Source organism: Megascapheus bottae, chromosome 16 (assembly GCF_031878675.1).
Source record: "Megascapheus bottae isolate mThoBot1 chromosome 16, mThoBot2.hap1, whole genome shotgun sequence".
In the NCBI taxonomy this organism is placed as follows: Eukaryota; Metazoa; Chordata; class Mammalia; order Rodentia; family Geomyidae; genus Megascapheus; species Megascapheus bottae.
The window spans coordinates 6192365-6215660 of NC_143524.1; the positions used below are offsets into that span (position 1 = coordinate 6192365).

The 23296-nt window shown below is 48.1% G+C and overlaps 1 protein-coding gene across 1 annotated transcript; it reads left to right on the forward strand.

Annotated features, from left to right (window-relative positions):
• Positions 1–456: 456 nt before the first annotated feature.
• Slc22a8 (solute carrier family 22 member 8) lies at positions 457–23121 on the forward strand. Its single transcript, XM_090347481.1, has 10 exons — positions 457–789; positions 15349–15452; positions 15980–16134; positions 17333–17501; positions 19761–19884; positions 20081–20196; positions 21085–21299; positions 22111–22219; positions 22350–22553; positions 22640–23121. The coding sequence occupies exons 1-10, from the start codon at positions 457–459 to the stop codon at positions 22737–22739; spliced, it is 1629 nt and encodes a 542-aa protein (XP_090203607.1). The 3' UTR covers positions 22740–23121.
• The last annotated feature ends 175 nt before the right edge of the window (positions 23122–23296 follow it).

Consider the following 23296-nt stretch of genomic DNA (forward strand, 5'->3'; position numbering starts at 1 on the left):
CCTGGACCATCACAACTCTACTTCAGGTTCAAAGCCAGCCCGGCAGAAAAGTCCATGAGTCATAGGACAATAAACTATTTAGAAAAAGCCAGAAGTGGCACTGTGGCTCCAGAGCTAGAGTGCTAGCCTTGAGCACAAACAGGCCCAGGCCCTGGGTTCAAGTCCTAGGATTGGCAAAAAAAATAAAAAAATCTCTGGGCTTTGTCTTTTGGGGCTGGCTTTGAACCATGATCCTCACGTCTCAGCCTCCTGAGTGGCTAGGTGTGAGCCACTGCTACCCGGCTTCGTCCTGGCATCTCTTACCATGTACATGCACACAGCCCCACCCGCATCCACACACATGCCTGCATATATCCTCGGATGTGTGTTTCTGACAGCTCCGTAGGCCAGTGTGTGTCACACACACACACATGCACACACTCACCCTCCCCGTTCTGCTTCCTCTCCCCCAGCAGCATGACCTTCTCCGAGATTCTGGACCGTGTGGGCAGCATGGGCCCCTTCCAGTACCTGCACGTGGTCCTGCTCGCACTCCCAATCCTCGGCATGGCCAACCACAACCTACTACAGATCTTCACCGCCACCACCCCTGCCCACTTCTGCCGTCCTCCCCCCAACGCCTCGGCCGGGCCCTGGGTGCTCCCCAGGGGCCCGGATGGAAAGCCTGAGAAATGCCTCCGCTTCGTTCAATTGCCCAACACCAGCCTGCCCAATGAGACCCAGGGAGCCACGGAGCCGTGTCTGGATGGCTGGATCTACAATACCACCATGGACACCATCGTAACAGAGGTATGGCTGCCCCCACTCTTCCCCTCCAGTGACTGCCAGGCCGCCCACATACGCTGCGGCTGAGATTTCAGGACAAGATGGTAGACTGGCAGAGGAAGGCTCTGGGTACAAGTGTGTTACTGATAAAGAGGGTTCCTTTGCAATCCAAGTCAAAATATTGATTTCTCCCACCAAAAACTTTAGAGGTTGTTCTCCATGGCTGGCTCAGTTCTGAGCTCTTCAGGTAATAATAATAATAATAATTAATAATAATAATAATGCCAAGGTAGTGGTGGCTCATGTCTATAAATCCTAGCCCAGATGAAAGGATCTGGTTCAAAGCTAGCCCAGACAGACAAATCTGAAGACTCTTACCTCCCATTAATTAATTACCAAAGCGCAGGAAGTGGAGCTGTGACTCATATGGTAGAGCTCCAGCCTTGAATGAAAAGCAAAAAAAAAAAACAAAAAAAAAAACCAGTGCTTAGGCTCCGAGTTCAAGTTCCAGAACCAACACACACACACACACACACACATACCTGTGTCCTGCAAGGTCTTCAGCCTAGTGGGGTAACACCAATGAATGAAAGCATCAGATAGAAGTTTAGAAAGTCCATATTTCAAAGAACATCGTGCAGTGTCTTTAGCCTCTGACTGACCCCTGGGCTGCATGGGGGACAGAAGCTGATGTGTGTTAGAGAAACATTCCCAGGTGCTGGGATGTGAGTGGCGGAAGGGGTTAGCCATACCATGAGAGGAAGGAAGAACCCTTCATCTTGTGTCAAAGGTTGTAAGGTGAAAGAGATTTCAAGGATCAGAACAGACACTCCGTGCCCACTCCCATTCACCCCATCCCTTCCTGGATCTGCTGGCTCTCTGAAATTAGAGTTCTTCAGTGAACTGACAGGCTAGGCAGAAGGACATGACAGGAAGAAGAGGAAGAAAAGAGCCTTGTCATTGACTCAACTACTGACCTGCCAGGTCCACTTCAGTGCACTGCAGGCAGATGGTGTTTGATTCCAGCAATATTGCTTTGCTGAGAGAGCATCTATCTCCTTAATGGATTAACAATAAATAGCAGGGAGATGGTATCTCATGCCTGTAACCCTTCCTACTCAGAAGCCTGGGATCTAAGGATTGAAGCACAAAGCCAATGAGCGCAGAAAAATCCATGAAACTCTTATCTCCAGTTAACCACCAAAAAAGCTGGAAGTAGAGCTGTGGCTCAAATGATAGAGTATCAGCCTTGAACAAAAAGCTAAGAGACAGCATCCAGGACTTGAGTTCAAGTCCCAGGACTACCAGACAGACAGACAGACAGACAGAGAAACAAGAGACAGAGAGACAACAAGGCAGAGATAGAGACTAAATAAAACATATTAACTGAGAGAAGGGAAGCAGTTATTCAGCATCCCATAGCCGCTTAGTCTCACGGTTGGAATTGAAAGGTAGAGTTCATATGGACAGAGTAATAAATGTTCGGAGGTATTGAGAAGAAAGCTAAATGACAGGAGGGCAGCTTGGCTTTAGGGTAAAGGCAGCATGTGAGGTGAGAGGAACTTTTCATTCCTCTTTGGAAACCATGAGCCCCTCAAATGCAAGACCTACATCATCATGCCATAGTTCATGTCACCCTGTGGGGATAGGTTCTTATAATCCCAGGGGATATGGTCTCCTCTAGAAAAGTATGATGATCTCTAATTAACAGATGAAGAAACTAAGGCCCAGCCTGGCTTACAGATTTTCCTCTAAAGGTAGAGTTTGCATTTCAGTCCCAAAGGATCTGTACATGGTCTATGTAATTGTCCTTCCTTGAAAACAACTATTTATGTTTATACAAAGCACTTGTCATGTGCCAGATAAAATGACAACAGTCTAGATTTCTCTGGACAAGTAGTTAGGGTTCCCATCCCATTTGTTTTAGCTAGATAGGGAAACTGCAGCACAGAAAGGTTGAGTCATTTGCTGAAGGTCACAGGTCTATTAAGTGGCAGAATCAGAATCTGAATTCAGGCCCTGGCTGCAGAGCTGTGTTCTAACTATTCCCTTTCCGACTCTAACTTTACCCCCAGAAGAAAATTTCTCCCTGTCAAGTTCACAACCCCTCCCCTGCATCAAACGTAGTATTTGGAGTATATGAAGTATTCAAAATATTTCTTGATATTCAGTACATAAGAACTAAGGCGATGGGGCCTAAAAATTTACTCCCCCCTGCCTGCCATGTAGGAGCTAGCCTCTAAGAGAGGATGGAGACCTACTCTCTCTAGAGTTCTGGTGGTTTGGGGGAATCTGCATACTTCTGTATATAGGTATTCCCAGATGCTCGGCTGCCATCTGTATCCCCAGCTTCTCTAATAATGTCTGGTCATAGAGGAGATGCTCTGTGGAATACATGAATACATGAATGTGCCTTGTGATCTCACAGCATTCTCTGGGAGCCCGGAGGAGAAGGGTTTGAACTCAGGGCCAAACTTGCTTGACTGGTGCTCCCGTTGTTTTCATTAGTTCATTGAAGATGGGTCTTGAGGACATTTCTGCCTTGGATGGCTTTGAACCAAGATCCTCCAGGTTTCTGGAGTAGCTAGTGTTACAGGTATGAGCTATTGGTGCCTGGCTCCGTGGAGATGTTTCTAAACAGCCTAGAGAAAGATCCAGAAGGTTTGATGAAGGCAGCAAGGGCTTCACTGAGTGTGAAGGAGAGATGAAATGAGGGGAGTACAGCTGGTACCCCCAGACACAAGTCACAGTATGAGAGGGGCCAAATGCAAACACAGAGACAAGACTGCAGATCCGAGGAACAAGCAGAGGGTGTGGAGACTACTGACCCTAGAGCTAAGAAGACAGGAGGAGGGCCTGGCTTGATCAGGAAGACAGAGATGGGGCCTCTTGTAACCAGGGCAACAAGGAACCATTGAATGCGAGTGGTATAAAGAGAAGGTAGACAGTGGCTTGCTCAGATCAGCTTCTCAAGCCATTGACAAGGTGCGAGTGGCTGGTGGTGTTTTAGTCTAGCAGCTGGTTGAGCCATCAGCACATTTTGTGCAAGAATCCAGGACAAGATGACAGTAGGACTGGTTGAAATAGATCCTCTGAGAGTTGAGCAGGATGACACATACCTAAAATCCTAGCACCTAAGAGGCAGGAAGATCACAAGACCAAGACCAGCCTGGACTACACAGGAACAGCCTATCAGAAAACAAACCAACAAAGAAATAAACAAAAACTAGAACCTACGGGGGCTAGACAACAGTGGTTCATACCTATAGCTACTCAGGAGGCTGAGATCTAAGGATCATGATTCAAAGGCAGCCCGGGAAGGAAAGTTTGTACTTTTCTTTTTAGGCCCTAGAACTGGCATACACACATAGTCTACAGGGAGTGCTTCGATAGAATCATCACCAACACTGTGTTACCCATACTGTCACAACTGAGCACGTTTAATGGTCAGCATCTTGAGGATCCCATTTTCGTAGATGAGGAAACTGAGGCACAGGTCACTAGCCCAAACCACTGCAGTTGTAAAAGACAGAGTGAATTCCGGGGAAGCCAGGCCCCAGATCATGGGCCCCTTCGGATTGTCCAGCTCCTAACCCCAAATCTGTCAGACTGCCTGTGTGCCCTCGGCAAGGTGTTGACTGATTGACCTGTTCCACAGATGGGCCTTCCTCCATAGTGGCAGCTTCTCCAGGGTATGACGGGTCTCTCTCTCTCCCTGTCACCTCAGGACTAGGTCCGTAGTCCAGTGCTCATCTGGGGCTATGCAAGATTCCCCTTGGGGATGTGACACTGCCGCTGGCATCCACAGGGACACATCCTGGCGGCTGGTGTGTCCAGTTTTCTTTCCAGGTTGAAAGCAGAGGTTATAGGCTTAGTACCCAGTCAAGTGTCAGTTCACCTCTGCCAGCCAAGTTCCCAGTCACCAGTCACCGTTCCCGCCGTTGGGGCCTGCAGCCCCAGGGGACTGAATGTGTATCCCTGTCGGGTCTCATTTAACATTGCATGGGACTCTAGCTTTCTGGAGACTCCCTACTGTGAGAACTCATGGAGGAGAGGAGGTGATGTCTAACCAGCCCTTGAAGCTTTAGTGGGCAGACTCAGTCAGCAAGGGTGGAACCCTCTGTGTTTTCTGTTCATTCAACCATGGTGAGTACAAGCTGTATCTGCCTGGGTTTCTGGCTCCTACACCGTGGATGTGGAGTGTGGCTGAGTGTCTCTAGTTCAGGAATAGAGGCCTGGATGTGTGTGGGCTCTCAGCGTGAGAGGCACAGCGTCATTTCCTAGACCAGCAGTTGGTCACCCAGAGGCAGACGGCCAAGGTTCAATGCCAGCCTGGGCGTCGACCAAAAATATGTCACAGCTCTCAGAAAATCTGTTTCCTCATCCATGAAAAGGGACGAGAAAGTGAGTGAGAACGTAAAGGAACCAGTAGGTAGCTCCAGCACTGGAATGACAGCACTCAACTTAGCACAAGGCCTGCTTAGAGCCTCTAAGGCATTTAATTAACTTAGCAGCAGCTGCTGCTGTTGTGAATGGGAAAGTGAGAACCAAAGGGCTAATCCAGAAGTGGGGGGCTCCAGGAAATGGGGAAGTCCCCATACCCTTCCTCTGGTGGCCCTGGCTAGCACCTCCCCTCTCTGGGCCAAGGGTAGGGAGGTGTCTTCGTCCCTCCTTTGATTCCCTAAGCTTTCCTGGCTGAGGAAACTCTACATTCCTTTCTCTTGGTGCAGCAAAGGAGAGGTCAGGACTTTCTTGAAGGAGCTTTGCTAGGACATCCAGAGGAAACAAAGGCCTTTCTTTTATGTCTGCAAAGTGTGTGAAATCCCTGCCTGCATGCTGGGCCCTAGGTTTCCTGAAAAGGAATTAGAGCTCACAGCTCCCACCAGCAGGCCTCAGCCCCATAATCCTCTGGCCTGAGAGCACATAAGTGAAATGCAGCCTTCTAACACACCTGGGGTTCCTTGCTGGGGCTTGAACCTCCCAATCCTGTCACACACACACACACACACACACACACACACACACACACTGGAAAAGCAAGGAGTATGCCCAGCAGGAGAGGAGCTCCACTCTAGGGAGAATGCCCTCTTGAGGAGTTACCGGTCACACCTCTGACCCTCTTCTATCACCAAATCCCCAGACACTCAGGTCAAGGACATCTGTCCATCTCTCAGATCCACTCTGTTCCAGCTGCATTCCCCAACTGCCCTGCTGGAATCCAAGCCCTGGACATTTTCTCTTCTGCATCTACTTATATGCAGGCCCTGAGTTAGCAGTGCTTTGCATTCCTCCTGCTGTGAACCTGAAAGCCATGATCTGATACCATCCCCACCTCACAGAGGACTCCACTGAGCTCAGATCCAAGAGGGAGCCTTCCTACATGTGTGGTGAATCGGAGAGTCTTGGTCCCAGAATCCACACCCCAGCTATCACATCACATAACCCACTGAGCCTCACAACCTCACGTGAGCATCACTACCGAATGACCAGCCTGAATTAAGGACCCACTGTTTTCCAGGTGTAGTGCTGGAGGCTCAGTACTCTAATGTCATTATTTACCGTCCTGCAAAGCAGGAGCCATAGGCCTACCGGCACAGATAGCCTGAACCAAAAAAGGGTTAGTAGTGGGGCGGAGAGTTTGGCCTAGTGTTAGAGTGTTGCCTAGCATGCACGAAGACCCGGGTTCAATTCCTCAGTACCACATACATAGAAAAAAAGCCAGAAGTGGTGCTGAGGCTCAAGTGGTAGAGCTCTAGCCTTGAGAAAGTCCAAGGACAATGCTCAGGCCCTGAGCTCAAACCCAGGACTGGCAAAAAAAAAGGGGGGGGGGGTTAGTAGCTACCACACAAGCCCACCGCTCTTAAGTGGCTGAGCTGGGAATCTATATTCTTTGGTTATCCCCCACAAGATACTTGGCTCACAGGGGCAGAAGTCAGTTCTATGAGGTCCGAGCTGGCTCCAAGGGGCTCCCAAGATAAAGAAGTTTATTTCCTTGCCCTCAGTGGGGTTTGTGTGAAGTCAGATTTCCCCACACTCAGCAGGGATTTCTGTTGATCACCAGGACTGGTACGCCCTCTAGAATGCAACGAGTGTCTACCCCCTCAGGGGTTCACTTACCCCTTCTGCTTATTGCTAGTCTAGTTCCTAAGTCTGTCTTCACTTTACCCTTTGGACTTAACCAGTTCACCACGTTCTAACCCTGCCTCCTTCCTCAAACCACAATTCTGCCCTGAGCTACACTGCTTTACCATGGCTCAGAATAACGGCTCCCACATGGATGCCTTTTGTCTGGCAGTTCAAGGCTCAGAGCATAGCACACAGTGGAACTTCGAGAGCAGTGTTTATGATCAAGAAGGACCCCAGGGGATTCATCAGAGCTGAGTCTGAGGATTTTCCTTGAAACGAACAGAGCTGTGTTTGAATGCTTCACTTAAAGCCCAGCTTCTGGGGTGGGGGGGGGGATAGCCATAGTAACCAGAGCCTATGTGACTTGGGAAGCTTTCCTCTGAGCACAGAAAGCCTTCTCTTTCTTCCTCATCACAATCCTAGGGCCTCAGCCCATGCAGAACTCAGCAGAGAGGATGCTCTGCCCTTTCTCTCCAGAATCCTGTTCCCTTGTGGGCCAATTACATTCCAAGAAAGGAGAGTTAAGGTCAGTACTGGATTTAGGATATGAGGAGCGAGCGTGTTGTGCAGAATTTCTCCACGTGGAGGGGCTAGATGCCTGGCTCCATTCGACCACCCTCACCCCCAAACTATGTCCCCTAACCCAGTCCTGTGTAACTCAGTCATTATCCATTAAACAAATATTAACATTGGCTATTGCCAACTATTCTGCTAGCTGCCAGGGATAAGAAGTCAAATAAGATGCCCTCTGCCCTCAGTGACATGGCAGAATGTAGAAGAGAAACAAAACAAGTAAATAAGAAGCTAGAGTGCCATGAGGCATGCATGCCCTCTGCTGCCAGTGAGACGTTAGGAGTGGAAGAAGGGAGGTTCGCCTCACTCACAGTGGAGGTCTGGACATTTCTAATTGTCCACTTCTTAAATATTCACTGACCTGCGCGGATCAGGCACCCAGAAAGGAAGTAACTAGCATTAAAAAATTATATATAAAAAAAAATATATATATGATCTTGAGGAAATTTCTGAAGGACTGCAACCTTACCAAAGAGTTCTTAACAAGTACCAAAGACCTCACACTTACTACCTCCCAATAAGCCACGTTCACAGCTTCCTCCCTTTTTCCCCCCACTTGTTATTTTGAGGTACGATCTTGCACCAGGTACTGGTGGCTCACAACTATAATCCTAGCTACACAGGAGGATGAGATTTGAGGATCACAGTTTCAAAGCCAGCCTGGGCACAAAAGTCTGTGAGACTCTTATCGCCAATTAACCACCAGAAAACCAGAAGTGACACTGTGGCTGAAGTAGTAGAGTGCTAGCCTTGAGCTGAAGAGCTCAGGGACAGCACCCAGGCCCAGAGTTCAAGTCACATGACTGACAAAAAAAAAGATCTCGCATTTTCTAACCAGGATGGCATCTGGACCACAACTTTCCAATTTTATGCTTCCCACCATAGCCAGGGTAACAGGTGTGCACCACAAAAACTAGCTTCTTCTATTGAGATGGAGTCTGGCCAACCCTTTTCCCCAGGCTGGTTTGGGGCTCATTCTCAACTTCCCACAAAATTGGGATGACAGGGGCTGCCACCAGGCCTTCAGGATGCGTTGAGACGAATTATAATGAACTTATTTTTCCCCAGGCTGGCTTCAAAGATCATAATTCTTTCCATCTCAGCCTCCTGAGTAGGTAGGATTATAGGCATGAACAATAACTCTCAGTCACAAATCACACCTCAAATGTTAATCAGGCTTTCTTGTATAGGTTTTTCTTTTTCTTTTTTCCTTTTGTGCAAGAACTGAGGCTTGAACTCAGGGCCTGGGCACCATCCCTGAGCTTCTTTTGCTCAAACCTAGCACTCTACCATTTGAGCCACAGCATCACTTCCGGCTTTTGCTGTGTATGTGTACAGAGGAATTGAACCCAGGGCTTCATGCATGCTAGGCAATACTCTACTACTAAGCCACATTCCCAGTCCCTTGGATAGGTTTTCTTAAGAGGCCCTTCTGACGGGGTGATTGCACCAGCAACTAAAGTATGCCAAAATTCTATCTCAGTATCTTTCTTTCCCCCAAGTCTCAGCAATGCTTTTAAAAACCTCTCTTTGCTCTATGCTTAATTCCTTCATTGTCATGTTCTATCTAGTTCCAGTCCTTCCTGTCCCTGTCACTACATCACAGAGTTTCAAACATACAAGAAGCTTGGTGTATGTTAGCTTCCAAAAAAAAAAAATACCACATTTTAAGTGGCTTAATACAAAAGAAGTTTTATATTCAGATCACAGATCTGGAAGCTACAAGTTCAAAATCATGGTATTAGTATGATCTTTATGAAATGTCCAGGACAGAAATCTTTCCTTGCATTTTTATAGCTTCAGGTGATTGCTGTTAATTTCTAATATCCCCTGGCTTGAAGGCCTCTTCCTGCATTGTAATATGGTCTCTCTGTGTCTCTCTGTCTCTGTGTGTTTCTCTCTGTCTCTGTCTCAATCATGGGGCTCTAACTCAGGGCTTGATCACTGTCTCTGAGCTTTTGTGTTCACTTTCAGCCACAGCTCTACTTCCAGTTTGGGGGTGGTTAACTGGAAATAAGAGTCTCATAGACTGTTCTGCCTGGGCTGGCTTCAAATTACGATCTTCAGATGTCAGCCTCCTGAGTAGCTAGGGTTCCAGGCATGACCTACCAGCGCCCAGCTAACATAGTATTATCTCTGTATGTCTCTCTCTCCTCTTTCTACAAGAAATGAGGAAGTAAGGGCTTACTCTACTCCTGTATGACCCCACTTTAACTTGGCTAATTATATCTACAACTCTATTTACAAAGGTCACATCCTGAAATACTAAAAGCAGTGCTCCAGTCTTTGAGGTGGGGGATATAATTCAACTCATAATCATTGTAGATGTCAGGTCTGAGCCCCATGGATTTGTTTTGCCCTGCAGGGCAGCCACAGTCACATTTTTTCTTATCCGTTCTGATGAGCTTCATTAACCATGAAATCTCTGGGAGCAATTTAGAGCACAATTGAAGTTCATTTTTAAAAAATATTTAACCACAAGGCAGCCCTCCTTTTGAGCGTTAAAACTTCACTGAAGTATGGTAATGGCCTGGTAGAAAACTGGCAGATATATTTCTGCAGTTCAGTTGTGAAGAAATAACATTTCTCACTGACTTGTGCCTGTAGATTTGATATTAGATACTGTCCAGGCTCACTCTGAAGAAGAGTGCCCGGTCTCTTCCCCATATTGAAACTGTAGACCATAATACCTCTCCTACAGACATAGATATATAATAAAGCTTTTTAAAAAAAACTTTTGTTTTTTCTGTGGCATGCTTACTCATTCAATTACTGAGTGCCTATTAGATGTCAGGCACCTGCTCTAGACAATAAAAAGAAAATCATAAACAAATCAGTCCTGGGGCTTGAAGTCATGGCATTGTCCCTGAATTTTGTGCTCAAGACTAGCACTCTACCACTTGAGCCATAGCTCAAGCATTTTTGGTAGTTAATTGGAAATGAGTCTCATGGGCTTTTCTATCCACACTGGCTTCAAACCACAATTCTCAGATCTCAGCCTCCTGAGTTGTTAGGATTACAGGCATAAGCTACCTGTATCAACTAGATCCTTGATTTCTTAAAAGTATTTAGTAACATGAAGGTTAAGATGCAAATCTAATTTTCGTCTTCACTGTCTGATGGGATATATCCAGATAGATTATGCCACTACAATAAAAGAACCAGTAATAATTCGTGGCTTAAAGAATATAGATGTGTTTTCTTTCTTACATGGTCCTTCAGGGCCTCTGCTGTCTTCAATATCTACCTTTCACTCATTGTCCTGTCCTCACCATTACTATTCAAAGGAAGGGTAAAAGAAACCAAGTTCAGACCAGGGGATTCCCTCTTAAACAAATGAGGTAGAAATAGCCAGTGTATCTTCTTCCATTTCTTTATCAAGAACCACATGGCTCCATCTACCTGAAAGGTCACCTGGGAAATGGGAGACTGATTCACATTGTAAATGAATTTATGTGGACGGTAGATCTTTCCTGTAGATTTTTCCTTCAGGGCTTCAACACACAGCATGCTATTAAGTCCCAGCAAGTCTCTCAAGCTACTGTGCCAACTTCTGCCAATTTCCTTCTCCGACCATGCAGGCTCCTTCCTAGCAAGCAGAGATTGCTGGCTTTCTGGGCCATGCTGAGCTACTCTACGACAACTTTGGGACCTGAATCTTCATCAAACCTCACCCTCCCTTGCTTTCAAAAGAGAAAAGTAGGAAAGAGTTCTTGGCTGTGTGACACTGTCTCAACACTGTTTTACATTCTTAGGAGGTATTTCTAAGCCCTCATTACACAAGTCTTTCAAGATGGTTGGGGCAAAGGGTGAATGCTGGTATTAGCAGGAGATTAGAGCAGACAGCTAGGCCAAGATCAGAGCACAGAAAGCTTTGTAAACTTGTCCACAGAGTTTTAAACAAAAGGCAAGAGGGAGCCAGGGAATACTTTTGATAAAACAGAAACATGATTGCAGTCAGAGGTGTCCAAAGCAATTCTGATCACTGGGGAGAGAGTGGGAAAGAAGGAATTAAGAATGAAGACTGGCCAGGTGTGGTGGCTCACGTCTGTAATCCTAGCTACACAGGATGCAGAGATCTGAGGATCACAGTTCACTAACATACTTGAGACTCTTATCTCCAATTAATCACTAGAAAACAGGAAGTGGTACTGTGGCTCCAGGGGTAGGGCAGTAGCCTTGAGCTGAAGAGCTCAGGGACAGCACCTAGGCCCAGAGTTCAAGCCCTATGATTGTCAAAAAGAATGAAGTCTGGAGCCAGGCACCATGGCTCACGAGTGTAATCCTTGCTACTCAGGAGGCTGAGATCTGAGGATCGCAGTTTAAAGGCAGTCCGGACACTAAAAAGTCTGTGAGATCTTCTCTCCAATTAACCACCAGAAAATCAGAAGTGGCACTGTGACTCAAGGGGTAGGGTGGTAGCCTTGAGCTGAAGATGCTGGGAACAACACTCAGGCCCAGAGTTCAAGTCCTATGACTTGAAAGAATGAAGTCAGCTATTGGAGCAGGTGACATTACCTGGGGAAAGTCCATAGAGAGGAGGAGCCAGAGCAGTCCTGAGGGAAGTTTGGGGCTCAGTATGAACATAAAGAGGAGCCCAGGGAGGAAAAGGAAGAGTGGAAGGGCAGAAGGAAACAAAGTATCAGTAAGTCCCCAGCTACCAAGATCAGCCAGGTTCACATAGGGTACACAGGACCCCATGTATTGATTTAAAAAAAAAAAAAGAAAGAAAGAAAGAAAAAAAAGGTAGTGGAGCTAGGAGTGTAGCCTAGGGGTAGAATGCTTGCCTAGCATGCACGAAGCCCTGGGTTCAATTTCTTGGTACCACATACACAGAGAAAGCTGGAAGTGGTGCTGTGGCTCAAGTGGTAGAGCACTAACCCTGAGCAAAAGAAGTTCAGGGACAGAGCCCCAGGACTGGCTAAAAACAAACGTCCCAGATGGCTTTAGTCAAGGCAAAACTGAGAGGAGAAGAAAAGCCGGGGTGGGGGAGGGGAGGGGAGCAGCTACCACACTCTCCACTCAAGAGATTTGGGTCTTTCTGTCTTGTCTTGTCTTTTTTTGTGGGAGACCAAGTCTGAAACTGGGTATATGATGCTTTATGCTTGTTGTACCCTAACACCACCGGACCCATGCCAAAACCCAAAAGATTTGTCTTAAAGGGAAGAAAGGAATGGAATGGGAAAGGAAAGAGTTTCTTTTTTCTTTTCTATTTTTTTTTTTTTTCTGGTCAGTGGTGGGGCTTGAACGCTAGGCCTGGGTGCAGTCCCTGAACTCTTTAGCTCAAAGCTACCACCCTGTCCCTTGAGCCACAGCACCAGTTCTGGTTTTCTAGTGGTTAACTAGAGGTAAGAGTCTCACAGTCTTTAGTGTCATGCCCGGGCTGGCTTTGAATCGAAATCCTCAGATCTCAGCCTCCTGAGTAGCTATGATTACAGGCCTGAGCCACTGTGCCCAGCTAAGAATTTCCTTCTTTCCTTCTTCTTTTTATTTTTTTTTTGCCAGTCCTGGGACTTGAACTCAGGTCCTAAGCATTGTCCTTGGGTTTTTCCTTGAGCCACAGCACCATTTCTTTTCTATGTATGTGGTACCAAGGACTCTTCATGCATGCTAGGCAAGCACTCTACCAGAGTGCCAAACGCCCTGCTCCAAGGAAAGAGCTTCTAAGATATAGAAATTTAGTATGCGTGCATGCATGCGTTTGTGTGTGTGTGTGTGTGTGGACACACACATATGTGTCTGCACACATGTGCCAATTCTAGGACTTGAACTTAGGGCCCCACTCTCTTGCTTAGTTTTCTCACTCAAGGCTGGCACTGTACTGCTTGAGCCACATCTCCACATTTTTGGTTTTGTTTTTTTTTTTTCTTTCGGGATAGTAACTATTTCTCTTTGGCAGGAAGTTAGTTCAGGGCATTATGGTTAAGTGTTACTACTCATGCTTCTACCTGAGCGGACATTGTGTTAGCACAAGAACAATCACCAAGATCAAGTCAGGTTCATCCACCTTCTAAAGTACTCACTTTAGTTTTGCTGAAGATTTAAAGATATGAATAGCATTAACTAGCTGCCCATAAGAAACACCACACAGCCCTAAACAAAGACAAAATGTCTGACTTGAACCAGGAGAACCCCTTTTCACTTCTTCTTAGTTCATAGTCTTTTCTATTCCCCATGATCAGGTCTACTCTCTCAGTAGTGCTTCATCAAAGAGTAAAAGAGGGCAATCTGTATCTCAGAGCGAAGGATTTACATAGCCACCATGTTCTGTCATTTCTTCACAATGTTTCAATACCACTGAACCCGACCCTGCAGCCCTTCACGATGATTATCATGCATTTGTCTTGGACAATGAATTTTAGAAAGCTTCTAAACTGGCATAAATATCAAACACTATATTATCTTCTAGAGGATATTTTCCCTTTTGATACAGGATAAACCATAAACATAAGAATATTAATTGCAGGGGCTGGGAACCTGGCCTAGTGGTATAGTGTTTGCCTAGCATGCATGGAGCTCTGGGTTTGATTCCCCAGAACCACATACACAGAAAATGCCAGAAGTGGAACTGTGTGGCTGAAGTGGCAGAGTGCTAGCCTTGAGCAAGGAGTGTCCAAGGACAGTGCGTAGGCCCTGAGTTCAAGCCCTACGACTGGCAAAAAGAACAAAAGAGAAAAAAATATTAATTATAGAAACAGAAATGCATAAAGTACTACTATCTACAAACTGACTTCCAGGGCACAGCTCTAAGTGCAATAACTCAGCTTTTCTATTTTATCAACTACCTAATTTATAGAGTAACATGTGACTAGTTAATAGGAACACATAAAAATATCATTTTGCGAGCCAGGAGTTTGGCCTAGTGGTAGAGTGCTTGCCTAGAATGCAAGTAGACCCAAGTTTGATTCCTCGGTACCACATACATAGAAAAAAGCCAGAAATGGTGCTGTGGCTCAAGTGGCAGAGTGCTAGCCTTGAGGGAAAAGCCCAAGGACAGTTCTCAGGCCCTGAGTTCAAGCCCTAGGACTGCCCCCCCCAAATATATATATATATATATATATATATAATTTTGCTAAGAAATAGTGCCCTCGCATTGGGCTTTTTGATGGTTAATCAGAGATAAGAATCTCATAGATTAGTCTACCGGGGCTAACTTTGGACTCTGATCCTTCGATCTCAGCCTCCTGAGTAGCTAGCATGATAAGCATGAGCCAATAGTGCCTGGCAAGATGAAAAAATCTGAACACACACAGTCAGGAGAAAGACTGAGGGTGTGGGGAGGTGGCAATAATAGGGCAATGTCCCTGTGGAGACAGAGGGTGAGGTCAAGGTGCAAGGAGGAGAGACTGGCCTTGGATTTGTGGAGCGAGGAGCCGCAGGGACCTAGGCAGGGTAGAAGGGAGGAGGTTGGGGCCAGCTAAGCAGAGGTAGGAAGCCATGTGACAGGCTACGCATACTTGAGGGATGTTGTTGTACAAGCCTGGGTCAGGGCCAGCTATCAGTGGCTCACACCTGTAATCCTAGCTATGAAGGAGGCTGACATCTGAGGGGAGAGGTTCAAAGCCAGCCCAGGCAGGAAAGTCTGTGAGAATCCCAAAACCAGAAGTTGCCCAGTGCCAGAGGCTGAGGTCTGTAATCCTAGCAACTCTCGATCTCCAGTTAACCACCAGAAAATCGGAAGTGGTGCTATGGTTCAAAGTGATAGAACACTAACCTTGAAGCTCAAGGACAGCACCAAGGCCCTGAGTTCAAGCCTAAGTAATTGAGCATGCGCGTGTATGCGAGGAGGCGGAACAGGGGAGCAGGAGGGAGAGGTGGGGGAGGGCCCACGTGTGCAGGCAGGTCCCCTCTGAGCTAACTGCCCCCTTCCTTGCTCTTGTGCAGTGGGATTTAGTGTGCAGCTCCGGCAAACTGAAGGAGATGGCCCAGTCCGTCTTCATGGCAGGCTTACTGATTGGAGGGCCTGTGTTTGGAGAACTCTCTGACAGGTGAGACATGGGGGGACACAAACCTCTGACGACCCAACCCATGGGGACCTCCCCTTCCCTACCCTGTCCCACCCATACACTCCCAAAGAGGCCAGAGCTGGAGGAGATGGGAGGGAAGAAATGACCTTGCTGTGTGACCTTGATCACTTAGCATTTCTCCTCAAAGCCTCTGGCCTCCCCAGAGCCAGCAGAAAAGCATTGCGGCTCTCTGGCCTGAAAGCTGCTGAGGTGATCAGTGGTCTACGATGGGCCAATTGGAGATAAGTGGTCCTTTGACCTCTGCTCTGTCAGCTAAACTAGAGGTGGAAAAAAATAACTCATTAACTCTGCACTCTAACGACAAACTTGCTAAAGAAAACAGCAATTACTAGCAAGGCTCTGTCTTGGGGTGAGACGGGGAGTCAAATGCTCCACAGGTCCTTGTCATGGAGGAGGGGAGTCAGCCCTTTGTCCCCTAGCCTGCAGAGTCACCGGCCCTGGCACACACACAGTGGTAAACCTGGCCCTTCCTTTCCTTTGAGCTGCAGGTTTGGTCGGAAGCCCATCCTGACCTGCAGCTACCTACTGCTGGCTGCCAGCGGCTCGGGCACTGCCTTTAGCCCTACCTTCCTGGTCTACATGTTCTTCCGCTTCCTGTGTGGCTCTAGCATCTCCGGCATCACCCTCAGCACCGTCATCTTGAGTGAGCCACGGGGGTAGGGGGCAAGGAACAGGGCCGTGGAGAGCTCTAGGCAGAAGCTGAGAGAGATCGGGCTTCAGTCTGCTTCCATCAGAGGGTTTGTATGGGCCTTGATCAAGGTACTTCAGAGGCCCTAGATTTAATCACAAACATAATAATGGCAGCTCAATACTGAGCTGTGCCAAGCACTGTGCTAGGCACACAATTTCATTTAACGTATACATGGTCGGGGGGGGGCTACATCTATCTATTATACAGATCAGGAAATCCAGGCAAAACAAAGGAAGTCACTTGCCACTGGAGAAGCAGTGGTCAAGAGTATAAAATGAAAACCAGGCACTGGTGGCTCACACCTGGAATCCTAGCTACTCAGAAGGCTAAATCAGAAGGCATTTCAAAGCCAGCCCAGGCAAAAAAGTCTGTAAGATTTTTTTTTTCTGCCAGGTCTAGGGCTGGAGTTCTAGATCTGGTTGCTATCCCTGAGCTCTATTTCCCCAACTTGTGCCACAGCGCCACTCCCCAGCTTTTTCTGTGATTAACTGGTGATAAGAGTCTCACAGACTTTTCTGCCCAGGCTGGCTTCAAACCCTGATTCTCAGATCTCAGCTTCCTGAGTAGCTAGGATTCATGGGTGTGAGTGCCTGGCACTGTGAGAATCTTATTTCCAATTAAATGACAGAAAAAGCGAAAGTGGCATGGTTCAAGTGATAGAGTGCTAGCCCTGAGCAAAACAAACTCAGGGACCACACCCAAGCCCAGACTGCATCCAGACTGGGCCCTCCTGCCTGGGCCTGGCCCTGAACCTCCATCCTCAGATCTCAGCCTCCTGACCAGCTAGGATTATAGGCATGAGCCACCAGCACCTGGCTGACTACCAGCTTTGACTGTAAAAACCCAACAAGATCATAAGGCCCCGAGTTCAAGCCCCAGCACTGGCACATATGCACGCGCGTGCACACACACACACACACACACACACACACACACACACACACACACACACAAAGGAGTATAGACTAGGAAGTAGTTGGACCCAGGCTTGAGTCCTGTATCCTGGGCCTCAGCTATAGCTCAATGGGTACAGTGCACCACTGGGAGCAGAATGGGGTCCCATAGCTAGAGCAAGTAGAAACTGGTACCTCTTCTTGGGTGGGGGGAGCAGCTATTGGGACTCTAGCCTGTCCTTAATCTCCTTTCACAGATGTGGAGTGGGTCCCCACCTGGATGAGGGCCATCTCATCCACCTCAATCGGGTACTTCTACACCGTTGGGCAGTTCATTCTGTCTGGCCTGGCCTATGCTATCCCCAAGTGGCGCTGGCTCCAGTTAACCGTGTCTATGCCCTTCTTCATCTTCACCCTGTCATCCTGGTATGTGGTCTTCTCTTTCTCTCCCCCTCCCTCCACAGGCACCCATAGCACCAAACTGGGGGACCGCAGTTTGGGGCCAACTCTGGCCCCAGGACTCTGTTCCCAGAGTCAAGGAAGGGCACTCCAGGGAGGAGGAGCTACAGACGCAAAAACAAGCTGCAGGGCTCAGCACCGGTGCCTCACACCTAAAATCTGAGCTATAATCCTTGTGAAGCTGAGATTCGAGGATTGCGGTTCAAAGCCAGCCCAGGCAAGAAAGTCTGCGAGACTTATATCTCCAATAAACTACTCCAAAAAAGCTAGAAGTAGTGCTGTGGCTCAACTAGTAGAGTGCTAGTCTTGAGAAAAAGCTCATGGATAGCACCCAGGCTGTGAGTTCAAGCCACACATCTGGCACCAAAAATAAATAAATAAGCATGTTGCAGGAGGAAACCAGTATGGAGAGGACACTTGGCAACAGCCTGAAGCTAAAGAAGGGGAGGTGAGTTGAGGTAGAGCAGATGGGGTGAGCAAAGTACCACGTTCATGTGGAAAGCTTCCAGAAGGTTCTGTGAAGCCACCTGACCTACACAAGGCTCTGTTGGTGAAAGAACAGCCCAGAATGGACCCCCACGTGGGTGGGGGAGACAAGCAACAGAAGAGAGCTTTGGGGGAACAGATCCGAAAGATAAATGTGAAGGAAGAATCTACAGAATGAGGGGGATTTGTAAATATGAAATATGAAAGAAAGGAAAATTCAAACAGGAATCCCAGCCTGGGAACCTGTGCCAATCCAAGTGCCTGATCCTGGACACAGGGCCCGTTACCCACATGTCATTACCCACCAAAAGCCACACTCACAGACGGGAAATGGGCTTCCAGAATTCATTATTAGAGCCCTGGTCCTGGAAATAACAAGTGAGCCCTGGAGAAAATGTGACATCTTGGAGTGACCTTGATTGAGCATTTATTACTAAGCATAGCCCCTATCCAGACTTCCACCTCTGTCATGTCTGACCTTTATAATACCTCTGTGGGATGGGGATATGAATGTCTATCCCCCTTTAGCAGATAAGAAAACTGAGGCTCAGAGAAGAAAACAGTTCTGCAAGGTTACATGGAAATGAAATGGAAATAGAGGGCAATGAGACGGAGGGAGGAAGAAAAAGAGGGAGAAGGGGAGAGAGGGAGAGAGACAGACAGAGACAGGGAGAGATGGTGAGTAAGCCTTGGATAGAACTAGAGGACTATCTACATGCTAAGATGGGAGCAGAAAAGGAACAGGAGACCGAACAGGAACATGGTCAGCAGAGGGTCAGCAGAGTACAACTGACAGCTTAGGTCTCTTAGTTGTATAACTTGATATAACCTGGGCTAGCTACTAGTGCTTCATGCCTGTAATACTAACTATTCTGGAGATTCACATCCGAGGATCAAGTTTCAAAGCCAGCCTGGGCAGAAAAGTCCATGAGAATTGTTTCTCTAACCGGCACAAATCCAGAAGTAGAGGTATGGCTCAAGTAGTAAAGTGCCAGCCTTGAGAGGAGAAGGAAGAGGAGGAAGAAAGAAGAAGAAGAATTATTCAAGCCCCAGCATATGCAAGAGAAAAAAAAAAGTCCTGTGTAACTTGGGCAAGTCTCACCCATTCTGAGCCTCAAAGGTTTTCTCAGTAGATTGGAGATTAGATCCCCTGCCACTCCCTAATTGGAGATCATACTGCCGCTCTCAACTTGAAGAGACTGAAGTCTTTGGTAGTCTTGAGGACAGCAGGCTCAGAAAACAGAAGGCCATGAATATCTACACCCCCCCCCCCCGAGGGTCCTGGGATCTAGGAGATCCTGCTCTTTCTTCACCAAAGAAATAAGAAACAAGGCTGGGGAGGTAGAGGCACAGGTACTCCAGATGTGTGGCCTGGAACATGTCCCCTCCCAGGCTACCTTCACCTACCGCCTGGGGCTTCCTGGCAGAGGATGAAAATACCAAACAACAACAAGCAATCTACATAGGAAGCAGAGGAAAGGCTCATCTAGAAGGGTTAGGAAGGGAGGGAGGGAGAGGGGGAGACAGACCAAGAGAATATGCTAGAATTTGTCAAGGCTACAGGCAACCCAGATGCAAACCTGGGCCAAATCTAAATTGCTTGGAATCCAGTCAGGCTGGGTTCCCTAGGCCTCCCATCCCCGTGGTCCTGATGGCTTATATTCCTTCAATCTCTCCAGGGGGGCGAGGGGGTCCGCTGGAATGGGGGAGCCCTTAGGATTTGACTCTGTCTATCTCCAGGTGGACCCCAGAGTCTATCCGCTGGATGGTCCTGAATGGAAAGTCCTCGAAAGCCCTGAAGACGCTTCGGCGGGTGGCTGCCTTCAATGGCATGAAGGAAGAAGGGGAAAAGCTCAGCTTGGAGGTTGGTGTGGGGCGGGGTACGGTGGGAGCTTAGACCCTGTGCTTTAGAGCTTGTCTCTCCACTTGCCCCCTGCCCCCGTATCATTTGGTTCCCCAAGTGAGGCCTCTGTAGGCACCAGGCTTGCCTTCCCCTCCCTTCCTCTGCCCACTAGCTAGCTGGCCCTCTAACCCCACCCTTCCTTCTCCTGTATCCCAAGGAGCTGAAACACAACCTGCAGAAGGACATCTCCCAGGCCAAGGTCAAGTATGGCTTAGCTGACTTGCTCCGGATATCTATCCTGCGCCGCATAACCTTCTGTCTGGCCTTGGCCTGGTAAGCCACCACCCACGTCTGCCCATCCCTGCCAACGACTCCCCCAAGGGCAAGGCTTAGGGCCCCTGTAAGAGAAATCAAGGGAATGCCTTTCAATCTAGCCATGGTCCAGCCTCAATCCCAGACACCTGCCACATCCCTAGCCCACATCCAGGTCCAGCCATCAGAGGTCACTCGTGCCCCATAGAACAGATACTCCATTCCCTGCCCAACTTACACCCTGCCATAACTGTTTCCCTCATGCTTTTCCTCTCTGTCACTGCCACCCTCTGGCCTAGTTCTGCCTCTGGAACCCCACAGAGCAAGGCTGATCCCTCTAGACCGAAAGTATACGCCTTCTGATGCACAACACTCTACAGCACCCTCAAAACCCTTTCTGGAGCCTGTGACCACACCCCAGGGTTCCCCTATAAATTAGGATCCAACTTATCTAGCATTGTGTATAAGTGATTCTGACAGATGGAAGAGAAGTTCTTGATCCCTGCACACAGCTTTACTTTCACCTCTCCCAAGCTGGTTGTTCAATTCTACTACTCAACAAGACTGATCATTTATTGCCACCGCCATTGGTGCCTCGGAGTCCCTCCAGCCTGTTACTCTCTGGGGTCAATTGCCATCATCTTTGCCATGACACCCTAGACCATACCTGTGTCAGACATGACCAGTCGATGCCAGAGCTCTCCCACTAAATCCAACACAATTCACAAGCCTCAAAACCACATGCAAACAGAAAAAAAATCTACTATAGATGGCACAAAAGAATAAAGCTATTCATCAATCCTCTCTAGGGAATCCTCTCTAGGGGAAAGGAAGGGGAAAAGCTCATGGGGAGAGGCCTCAGCCTGGTTGAGACATGAAGATACCAGCCAATCCATCTCTGTCCTTCAGGTTTTCCACTGGTTTTGCCTACTACAGTTTGGCTATGGGGGTAGAAGAGTTTGGAGTCAATATCTACATTCTCCAGATCATCTTTGGTGGTGTGGACATCCCAGCCAAGCTGATCACCATCTTTTCTCTCTCCTACCTGGGTCGGCGCACCACTCTGGTTATTGCCCTGCTCCTGGCAGGAGGAGCCATCTTAAGTCTCATCTTTGTACCTTTAGGTGAGAATCTGGGGATTTTCCCCACAAAACCTCATGAAGAAGCTGCCACAGGCCGGAAAGTAGGAGTGACCCAGAAGGGGGTGATTCAGGATTCCAGCTCTGTTAGCCCTGTCTTGAATCCCTGTATGCTACCTTTAATCTCTCTGGAGCTCAGGTCAGTCTTGTAGACTCCATTCCAGATCCAGCTGACTCTATAATAGAGGCCAGTGCTCAAGAAAGCACACACACACACACACACACACACACACACACTTCTTCCACCGTGATCTTTTTTTTTTGGGGGGGGGCAATCCTGGGGCTTGAACTCTGGGCCTGAGCTCCTTTTGTTCAAGGCTAGCTAGCACTCTACCACTTGAGCCACAGCGCCACTTCCAGCTTTTTCTGTGCCTAATTGGAAATAACAGTCTCACAGACTTTCCTGCCTGGACTGGATTTGAACTGCAATCCACAGATCTTAGCCTCCTGAATAGCTAGGATTTCAGGCTTGGGCCACTGGCACCAGCAAAAGGCTACTTTTTATTTTATATACATGTTTGTTGAAAACACCAACAGCCTTCCAACAGAACTTAAAAGTGTTTTAGAACCAACACGTACAGTGAAATATAAATAAGATTAGGGAAATCAAACCAGAGGAAAATCAGAAACAAAGAAGAATGCAACAGGCATAGCTTTAGGACTAACAGAGAGGCTGTTATCCAGTCATGTTTGAATTTGAGCTTTCTGACAGTGGAAGCAAAAAGGGAAAGAGGGCTGGTAAAAAAAAAAAGGGGGGTCCTGAACTCCACGGCGCCCTCCACTTCTCCCTTTGAAGACATGCAGATCGTGAGGACAGCAGTGGCCGTGTTTGGAAAGGGGTGCCTGTCCAGCTCCTTCAGCTGCCTTTTCCTCTACACAAGTGAACTCTACCCCACAGTCATCCGGTAGGCACTGGACCCGGGGCAGGGCATGGGCAAAGACTACAGGGCCAGATGGGGCTGTGGCATTCCCCTGCCCCGGGGCCATCCTCTGAGAGCCTCACAGGCCGCCAATCCCTGCTCCGAACTCTCCCAGGCAAACAGGTATGGGCATCAGTAACGTGTGGGCCCGCGTGGGAAGCATGATAGCCCCACTGGTGAAAATCACTGGTGAGGTTCGGCCTTTCATTCCCAATGTCATCTATGGGACCATGGCTCTGCTGGGCGGCTCTGCGGCCTTCTTCCTGCTTGAGACTCTCAATCAACCCTTGCCAGACACTATAGAAGACTTGGAAAACTGGTGAGCTATCTGCCTTCAGCCACACATACGACATGGGGGAAGCACAGGTCGGGGTGCAGAGCTTTTCCTAAGCTATCTGTCCTTAGGGTCCAGCAAAGAAAAGAGACAAAGCAGGAGTCCGAAGCAGAAAAGGCAGCCCAGATGATTCCTCTGAAGCTTGGTGGATCAGGCCCAGATCCCAGCTGAGGACAACAGAACCCCTTCTTCTCTTCCCTCCAGAGACGGATCCTAACCAGCACCCTCCCTGCCTCTGAGTTCCTCAGGCACCTCAGGGTTGGGGGCGGCTTGGATCGTACGGGTCCAGGGTCCAAGAATGAAGCTTTCTCAGGCTTCACCAGAGCCCTCACTCCAGCCCTGGCCTGTTTGAACTTTGTTCCCTGGGTCTTTCCCTTATCCATTCATCCTTCCTGCAATCCAGACCCAGCCATTTTTCTGTCTGTTCCTTCTCTTCCAGCCACTTTCCCCTCTTTTGCTGAGGCCTCTCTACTCAGCCTACCAGAGACACTTTCCTCGTTCTTCCCCAAATCTTTTTCTTTGGTGGGAATTCTCAATAAACAGTGATAAAGAACTCCACCCATATTGCTCAGAAACGGGGATAGGAAAGAACTCTGGTAACCCTAGAGTCCAGTGCGCGTGCGCACACGCACACACACACACACACACACACACACACACACACACACACACACCCCTGTCCATCTGTACTTCAAGTATATACTGATGTGGGCACACTACAGCATGCC